Source organism: Lupinus angustifolius, chromosome LG18, assembly GCF_001865875.1.
Source record: "Lupinus angustifolius cultivar Tanjil chromosome LG18, LupAngTanjil_v1.0, whole genome shotgun sequence".
NCBI lineage: Eukaryota > Viridiplantae > Streptophyta > Magnoliopsida > Fabales > Fabaceae > Lupinus > Lupinus angustifolius.
Window position 1 is genome coordinate 10,316,708 of NC_032026.1, and position 10,282 is coordinate 10,326,989.

General features: G+C 34.2%; 1 protein-coding gene across 1 annotated transcript; it reads right to left on the reverse strand.

The window, feature by feature from the left end:
• LOC109333024 (receptor-like protein kinase HSL1) lies at positions 5,733-9,768 on the reverse strand. Its single transcript, XM_019568247.1, has 2 exons — positions 7,087-9,768; positions 5,733-6,492 (listed from the first exon to the last, which is right to left on the reverse strand). The coding sequence occupies exons 1-2, from the start codon at positions 9,689-9,691 to the stop codon at positions 6,101-6,103; spliced, it is 2,997 nt and encodes a 998-aa protein (XP_019423792.1). The 5' UTR covers positions 9,692-9,768; the 3' UTR covers positions 5,733-6,100.

Consider the following 10,282-nt stretch of genomic DNA (forward strand, 5'->3'; position numbering starts at 1 on the left):
ACAAACTGCACGTGAGGTTTTTACTTTTCCTGGTTAGTTGCCTTAGTAAGTGGAGTAAGATAGTTACTAAGTAATATACTCCATATTTAAATAATCGATAGTTACTAAGTAATATACTTCATATTTTAACTAATAATGGTTTACATTTATCCTATAAATTATATTATCCTCTATGTTAATAATATTAATCTCATGTAAAAAATATAATCTAAACTTCTTGAATCTAATTTTATAGGATTTTTATAGTAAGGTTATGGTTTGAGTCGTCTATAACTTCTCCGAGAATGGGAAGAAGGTCTACGACCAACACCGTCTCTAAGCTATTAAATTTCTTATATAAAAGTGATTCATAACGGTTGTATCACTTAATTTCATATAGTGTCCGGTTCGAGTCGTCTCTAACCTCTCCAAAAAATGAAAAGAAGGCCTACGACCAATACTATCTCTAAACTATTAATTTCATATATATATATTAAGAGTTAATAAACTATTTTATCATTAAATTCTATTCGCATAAATAATTAAAAACTATATTATCAAATTAATTAAGGAATTGTTATAGTAAGGTTGTGGTTCGAGTCGTCTCTAACTTCTCCGAAAATGAGAAGAAGGTCTACGACCAACACCGTCTCTAAGCTATTAAATTTCTTATATAAAAGTGATTAATAACAGTTGTATCACCTAATTTTATATAGTGTCCCTAACTGTTTTATCACCAAATTAATCATGGAATTGTTATAGTAAGGTTATGGTTCGAGTTGTCTCTAACTTCTCTGAGAATGAGAAGAAGGTCTACAACCAACACCGTCTCTAAACTATTAATTCTATATGTATAATTAATAAACTATTTTATTACTAAAATCTCATATCTATAAATAATTAGAAACTATCATACTAAATAAATTTTATGGATTTTTTAGTAAGGTTACGGTTCGAGTTGTCTCTAACTTCTTTGAAAACGAAAAGAAGGTCTACAACCAACACCGTTTCTAAACTATTAATTTTATATATATAATTAATAAGCTATTTTATTACTAAAATCCTATATCTATAAATAATTAAAAACTATTTTACCAAATAAATTTTATGGGATTTTTATAGTGAGGTTATGGTTCGAGTTGTCTCTAACTCCCCGGAAATGAGGAGAAGGTCTACGACCAACACCGTTCCTGAACTATTAGTCTCATTGAACCAAACAATTATATATTAATCAATTCAATAAATTAACATTTTTAAACCTATCGGTATTTTCTAAATCACTAACAATTAACCAAAGTAGAAATAACTTTCGAACTAGAACTACGTAAGCCTTGATCCCCTTAATAGGGGTACGTAGGACCAAAGTCAATATTGTCAGGCTCAATAATAAAAAATAAAAAATATTATGTTTTGCTAATTTAATTTCTAAATAAATAATTTTTAAGGGTATAAAAGTTCATTTGATTAGCGAGGATACCGTTTTAATACGGGCGGACGGGGTGCTAATACCTTCCCCGATCCGTAATCGACTCCCGAGCTTAGAATCTCTATCTAAAGACCAATTTATCCAAATCGGGCATAAATAGAGTTTTCTACGTTTTAACCGCAAAAAACGTAGTGGCGACTCCAAATCAATAGGAGAGGTAGAAATTGAGTTCGCCTCCTCCCAAGTCGTAGGGCCGGTCTTCCAACCGAAAATCGGGTCGCGACAATCTTTATACCATTATTGAATAGATATTACATTGTTTTGCCATATATGATAGTATTTACCAACTAGTCAAGATAAAATTGGTCGCCTTGTCCATTTAGATCCTAGTCACATAATGTTAGCAAAACATATATAAATGTGGGCTAATTAGTGTAATATTTATGAACAAATCTCTATGCCCTGCCCACATTATTGTGTGCTAAAAAAATGGAAAAACCCGAGGAAAATAAACAAAGGTTAACATAACTAACAAAGAGATTAAATAAGATCAATCCATAACTAACACAAGTTTACCTAACAAATGAGAACTTACATAATTAAAGTCTTAAAAACCAAATCAAAATAATATCTGCAAGCAACTCTGACAAAAATGCTAAATGGTTATACTACATTATTTGTTAAGAAAGAATAAACACTCAAACAATATGGTCTACATCCTTATTCTATTGGCAATTAAGCTAATCATGTTAACTAGTGGATCACTTTTCTATTAGCTTTTTAGAAGAGCATCATGGTTTATTATAGTCAATAAGTATAAATTTATAGGAAAGCACCTTGCATAGCATATATGTATTATTCGTTAAATGCTTCAAAAATCCCACAATTTTCACAAGTTGTCCTATAAGGCATGCTCTATTTTTGTTATAACAATCATAAGTCATAACACTTACTTACTAATTACAATGCAGTCCATTCAAGATATTGGGCCTGTCCAAGAATGGTTCAGTTAACTAATAAATGATATCGGCTAAAACTAAGTTTTTTTCTTTCTTTCTACACCTGGGGTCTGGGGATTAATTCCAATTGAGAAAGAGATATCAATAAAGTGGGCAAGTCATTTTCAAGAAAATATTTCCTATCGACACTTCATAAATTAACCTCCAACAATTGACATGATAGTTAAGGAACCTTGCTATTTACCATTTACTATTTGTTATCAGATTCATTGGTTATTCAAATTCATTTATTTATTTTATACCTAAAACTTAATATCTAGTATAGTTTCAATTTATTATATTATAAAATAACAACAATTAACATTTTAATTACTTAATGATTTATTTGTGAGTTGGATTTTAGAATCAAATGAATGAAAATAAAGACTTCAAAGCCATAAAATATATTTGTGAAGTGACTCTGAAACTCTTCCATTTTCCTCTTACTCACAAACAGACCCTTAATAAAAATGATTTTGAAAAAATATGATAGATTTATCTCATATACATTGATGGTGGACATAGTAGGAAACCATAAAAATGTAATTATTTGAATAAGTATGATAAAAAATCATTTTAATATCTTTATACCTGGAAATGAAATATTTAAATAAAAACTGGACAAATACTATTTATATCAACATAATACAATAAAATATGATATTTTTTATATTATAATGAAAATATTTTTTCTTTACAATCATGTTTATAAAAATTAGCAATAACATATTAATATATAATATATGAATAACTAATATTTATATAAAAAATATAAAATATATTTAAATTAGGATCGTGATATTATGAAAAACATTATAAACAAATACGGGCTTATCTTATTATTGATCATACTTTGTGTTTATATGGGTTGTGCAATTTGATATGGGTGGGTTTAATTTTTCTTTATTGGAAAAGTTTTTTTGAGGAGAGAGTCTATCCACCAAAATAACTCTTGACGACTTCTGGTCACAATTAATTAGAATTCTTTGCCTTAAAAACAAAAAAAAAAATAAACCTAGATCAAAACTTATTTGAAAACCAAAAAAAAAAAATGACTCATTCAATAAGACTCCAAGCCGATATAGATTTTGGAGTGCTGTAGTATCCTTATATATCTATTATTGCACTAGTAATCATGTAGTATACTATAATTTTGAATTTTCAAATATTGTTATATTCTTGTCATGCACAATGTCATTTATGAGTCATGACCTATTCATTAGACAACCACTCTAATAATTTCATTTAACATTTATGATGATCATAATATTTCCCTATAACTCTAAAACATTTTTCTCTTTTAAGTTAAAATCTAAAGTTTTTTATTAATCTTAAATAAGATTATTGACATTCTTAACTCTTCTACTCAATGTTGTGAAATTCGAGCTGAACATAAAACTGAAAAATGTCTCATATTACGTTTAACTAATTTAAATGGTTAATCAATTCAGTCAAACTGAGTGATTAAATATATAATTAATATTTTTATCTATAAATATATAATTATATATAAATAATAATTATGTATAATTAATTAATTATATTGAAGTAACATTACTCCATTTTTTTTGGATTCAAGTAAAACAAAACATTAGAATCAGATCTATTTTTTTTTAATTTTAAGTGACTCGTTCGATTTACTTCCCAAGTTATTCCAATTTAACAAGATTTAACACGGCCGGACCAATTTTTCTTTGTTTAGAGTGGTTCAACCCCTCATTAGATTAATACTTAATACTGTAAACCAAACTCGTTTTCAAGTCTGATCAATGGTCAGACCAAACAGACCGCACGATATAATCCTATTCTCACAACAATGTTTTACTTACATTCCTCATGATTCGATCATAATTTAATGAAATAAAAAAAACAAATTTTAATCATGAAACAATAAAATCAATAGATTGACGTTTTGGAGTGCTAATAATATTGTCCTTAATCTTCTAGTATCATATTATATGTGTACTAGTAGCCATGTACTCCCTCTCTTCTATGTCTTTGTACATAATTTAAGAAATTATTAGATCATATAAAAATTTAAAATAATTTCTTTTAATACACATTGAAAATTAAATTAAAAAATGGGCATATAATGATAATAAAGATGAGTAATAAATAAAGTTATAATTCGAAAATAAATTATAAACCTATATGGATTTTCTAAAATATGAAAAAGATTGGATAGTTAAAATATCAAAATATATATAAAAATAAAGTTGTATACTATAATATAATTTTAAAATTTGAAATATCCGTCATATTTATATAGTACAATACCGGTGTCCTAATTAAATGGTCCTACAACCTCTGCATTTGTGAGTTATGACCCATTAATTGGTTTGGCATTGACACTCACTACATTTACTCAGCATGTTTAGGAGACATTAAATACCCATAAAAGTTTGTGTGAATTGTGATCCATTTGGCTGGAACCTCTGCTCCTTTAGCAAGCAAGTAATCAGAAAAGAGCAGCAACACATAACCAGTAAAAAACAATACCAGTAATGAGTAATAACAGTGTCATATTCTATTGTTGGTTGTGCAACTACTCTGAACAAAGAACTTAAAGTTGAGTGGTTAAAAGGCCCAATCTTTCATCAATCTTGCAATAATTTCGTTTACCATTCTTCAGACAATAAAGTGGTTAACATATAAATAACCACCATATAGAATAAAACTATTCCAAGAGTCCAAATTCCAGGTTACTACTGCAAAGCCTTATTCTTTTTCTGAAAGGATATTGGTATCCCATCACCATTAATCTCAAATGGATGGAACCTTCAATTTAAAGAGAGGGCCCAAGGAGTGAAGAGCCTATCTACCAACCTCTAACTTCGCTATCATACATAGCTGTACCCAGCACACAAGTGTGGGATGAAAATTCTGTGCTGAGAGAAATAGATGCAAAGCATTTAAACTGGAACATTCAGAAAGTTATAAGTTATAACCATTTAAGCATGATTGAATCATTCAGCTACAGATTCTTTATTCCTCAGTCAGGGGATCAAGGTGAACTGAAGTCATTGTAGTGAATTGCTTTTATAAATTGAAGACACACCTGAATTGGTGTCTCATCGGTCAGTTTGCAAGTTGAGTTCTGGAGGGGAAGGAAGAAAAAAAAAGAAGGCTTCAGAACTATCTCACTAGTGCATTTCATGACTTTCAAGTCTTTCTTTTCCTTCTATTACCCTCCAAAATCCAACTCACAGATAGATTCTTAACATTTTAACTAAGGGACTGTAATTATGTCATGGGGGATTTGGTTACCGAAGTTCCTATATACCTTTTGTCCTTTACGTCCAAGTTCATCTCCCTAGAACCCAAATAAATAAAACAAAGGAGTATATATTATAATTCAAAACAAACCAGGCCGATGCAACTATGCAAGAGTCAGGTAAAATCTATTAATCAAATGTACCTAAAACAATCTATTTGAAAATGGAAATATCATTACTATATATAAGAGGTTCTAATTGAAATTTGGTAGGAAAGTGCCATTGACCTACTTCATAAGGTAAAACATCAACTCCTCGTGCCTCTATTTTCCAACAAAAAAACACCTCCTCCTTTTTTCTTTAGCAACTTTGTATGGCAAAGCATGAGTGAAAAACATGGTGGGAAAGTTGGCTTATAGTAAACAAAAAGCTTTGAGCACCACCTTCAGGATCAACTAATTCAGCCCTGGCTAGGACTTCAATTAAGCAACACTTCCATGATCTGAGGCATCATCATAGTAGTAAGGTGATAACTTTCCATCTTTCTTGGCGGGCTTCGTTTGTTTCTTTGTGCTAACCTCTTGCAACATCTTCACCACCCTTCTCATCGAAGGCCGGTTGATAGGAAGAGGACTAGTGCACATGAGGCCAATGTTGAAGACCTTGCAAATTTCTTCTTTGAAACAAAGATCAAGCCTAGAGTCAAGTAAATGGTCCAGACCTTTCTGATCCAAGGTGGTGCATACCCACTTAACCAAGTCTTTCTCCCCAAATTCAGGGTCGACTGGGCGTCTTCCAGTAACCAACTCAAGTATAACAACACCAAAACTGTATATGTCACTCTTCTCATTCACTCTGAGCGTGTATGCATATTCTGCACAACATAAGGACCATGTCAGTTTGATATCAAAGAAAAAATGAAACCTCATACAGCTTCTTATATAGTCTGGGAGCACTACACCAGTCCAACGAAAAAATTTAAAGGCTCAAATATAAAATTTCGTGAAATCGAATCGGAAAGGTTAAAATTTAGCTGGAGAATTACTTTAGGGTATTTCAGAATTGCTCCCTAACTAGACAAGAAGGCTAAATTCTTGCAAAATTAAATCAAAAGACAATATATATAACTTGTACTTAGACCATGTAGTATTCACATTTTACATTACTAGTACAAAGAAGAACTACAGTGTCAACCACTCGCCGAAGCAACAAAAACACATAAAAAGGACTGTCCATGTACTAGACCACCATACTCCCTTGAGCAGAGAGGCTGGGGTAAAACTACATATATATTAGCAGATAAAGAACTAAACAAAAAAGCTACATAGTATTGTGAAATGACTCTAATAACCCTCCAAACCATATACTATGAGCTAAGCACATAAAAATGTATCTCAGATTCATAAAAATGGGATTGAACATTAGGGGGGAAATGAAACTAAATAACATGGAATTAATTTCTGCTAACCTGGTGCAATATAACCACAAGACCCAGCTATGGCGGACATGGATTTGGTTCCTATCGTTGTGGTTTCAACTACCTTGGCTACTCCAAAATCTGCCACCCTTGCACCAAAGTCCCCATCCAACAAGATATTGTTAGATTTCACATCTCTATGAACAATTGGGGGAACACAATCATGATGCAGATAAGAGAGGCCTTCGGCAGCATCAACAGCAATCTTGTATCTAGTTGGCCAATCTAACAACCCTCCTTTGCTGCTATGAAGCAAATCACCAAGACTGCCATTAAGCATATATTCATAAACCAAAAGCTTGCAGTCCCTGGTGGTGCAGCAACACCACAACTTAACAATGTTCTTGTGCCTAATCTTACCCAAAGTATCAACCTCTGCTTCAAAAGAATTGTCTTCAACCCTACCACCCTTTTCAAGATCTCCACTTTCTACTTCCTTCTTGACCCTGCCCCATATCTTCTTCACCGCAACAGCCTCCCCATTGCCGAGCACAACCTTATACACCTTACCAGAAGCCCCACTTCCGATCACATTATCTTCATCGAGGCAATTCAAAATCTCATCTTCGCCAAAACCCAGTTTATGAAATGACATCAATGTCCATCTTGATTTGTCAATAGCCCTTGCATCCTTGAAACTTTTATACTTGAAATAGAACCACACAACACCAACAAAGAACACCAAAATGGCAGCAACAAAAATAATCCTAAGCAACCAAACATAACCTACACTCTTTTCTTCACTCCTACCATCACACACACCTCTCAAATCACCACACAAACCAGGATTACCCAGAAAACTAGTCCTATACATATCTTTAGCCAAAAGAGGGGGAAGTTCCCCGGAAAAATGGTTATAAGACAAATTAAGCTGATTCAGCTTCATATTCTGCAACCCAAGAGGGACATTCCCTGAAAATTTGTTATTCGAAAGGTCAAGAAAATTAAGAACAGATAAACTTCCAATCCCATCAGGAACCTTCCCAGAAATTTCATTGTTGGCCAAATTCAACTCATTGAGCTTCTTCCACAAATGTATTCTTTTAGGAAGTTCCCCAGAGAGCTTGTTATTGTGAAGATCAAGGATCCCAAGCTGCCGAAGATTCACAACACTCTCAGGAAGTGAACCACTGAACATGTTATCGCTTCCAGAAAGTTCCACAAGACCTTCCAACCATCCAACCTCATCAGGAATCTGTCCACTGAAGTTGTTCTTAGACAAGAACAACAAAGACAAGTTCGCTGCACCGGCGATCGTTTTCGAAATGGAACCCGAAAATGAGTTCTCAGCAAGCTCAAGAAGATACACATGTGGAAGACCCCAAACCCCCGAGGGAACCTCGCCGGAAAATCTATTGTAACCAAGCCTGACACGCATCAAGCTCTGGCAACTTCCCAAACTCGACGGAATCTCGCCGGAGAAAAGGTTATATATCACCAGAAGCTCCTCCAATACTCCGAAATCACATAGAGTCGCCGGAATAGGACCATAGAACTGGTTACTCGAAACGTCAAGCCACCTCAGAGGTGAATGCTTTCCCAATCTCTCCGGCAACTTTCCGGTGAGCCTATTCCCAAACAACCTAAGCTCATATAGATTCGGCGAGTTTGCAATACTCGCCGGTAACTCACCGTCGAAGCGATTCTCATAGAGATTGAAGCTCTCGAGCGGCAATGAACACAAATCGTCGGGAATTTTCCCGGTCAAGTGGTTCATCGACGCATCGAGAAGCCTCAAAGAACTAAGGTTCCCCATTCCACGTGGCAACTCGCCGGAGAGCGAGTTATTATACAACTCGAGCTGTTTCAAACTGGTTAACTCAGTGAGCGAACTCGGTATAGAACCATATAGATCATTCAACGCAAGGTCCAAGTCTTGAAGCTTTTTCAAGTTCCCAAGCGAATCAGGAATGAGCCCAACGAGGTTGCATTGGGTTAACCAAAGAACTTGAAGGTTCGTTAAGTTTCCAAGTTCGGGTGGGATCCGACCCGGAAAAAACGGGTTGTAAGAAAGGTTCAACATTTTAAGAGTGGTAATGTTTCCAAGCGAAGGAGGTATAGTACCATCTAGAAGATTATAAACTAACGAAATAACTTCAAGTTTCTGGAATGTTCCAAAAGTCTCCGGTATGGGACCGGAGAAGTTATTACCGGTGAGGTCGAGGTAGCGGAGGTTGTGGAGTTGCGGGAGGGTGGAAGGGAGAGGACCGGTTAAGAGGTTTTGTGAGAGGTCGAGGTGGACGAGGTTGTAACATAGGTTGATGTCGGAGGAGAGTGTTTGATCGATGGAGTTGTTGAAGAGAGTGATGGAGGTGAGGTTAGGGAGGCGGCAGAGGATGGTGGTGGGGAATGGGCCTGCTATGTTTGTGTTGGAGAGGTCGAGGGTGGTGACGGTGGTGGCGGTGGCGGTGGCGCAGGTGACACCGTACCAGTTGCATGGGGTGGGGTCGAGGGGGTTCCAAGAGGAGAGGCGAGAGTCAGGGTCTTGGAGAAGGAGTTTGAATTGGTAGAGGGAGAGGCCTTCTTGGTTTAGAGAGAGAATGGTGAGTGGTGAAGAGAGAATGGAAAGAAGGAAGAGGAATAATATTGGAAGCATTGTTTCTGAGAAAGAGAGGGAGTTAGGAGTGTGTTTGGAATGAAGGGTTGTATTTATTTATTGAAATGAGAAGGGAGAGAGAGTGTGTGTGTGTGTGTTTGAGTGCAGTTTAGGCACGCAGGAAGGGATAAAGAGAGAGGGGAAAGAAATAGGGATGACAAACGGTATGGGTAGGACCTATCCGCTATCCGTTTTAAAATAGGAGAGCATCATCCATATGTATTTGTCTGCATGTTTTTGTATAGGTACTCGTGTATGGATATTCGTAGGTATTTCTGAGTACCCTGGGTACAACAGGTAGAATTTTTAATTTCTTTCATATTTCAAATGAAATGAAACTTAATTATTTTTGTATATTTTGATTGAATATTTGGCAAAAATGTTAAAATTTATTAGTGTTTTTTATTTGTGTAATTTTTTGTTCTCATTTCCTTAACAAAAAGTATATATTTTCTTTGTAAAACATGTGTATTTCTTCTACACATGTAATAATATTTGTAGAGTGTTTTATCATCAAACTCAATAAAATATAAGTAAAAGAAAAAATATACATAATGTAATGAATGTTAGAATAATGTACTTTTTATTTTA

What these genes read in the sequence shown, in the direction of transcription:
- LOC109333024 (XM_019568247.1), bottom strand. Translation starts at nt 9,691, where the DNA reads ATGCTTCCAATATTATTCCTCTTCCTTCTTTCCATTCTCTCTTCACCA. An exon ending in TTGTGGTTATATTGCACCAG is followed by an intron (nt 6,493 to 7,086) that starts GTTAGCAGAAAT and finishes TATGTTGTGCAG; the next exon opens with AATATGCATACACGCTCAGA.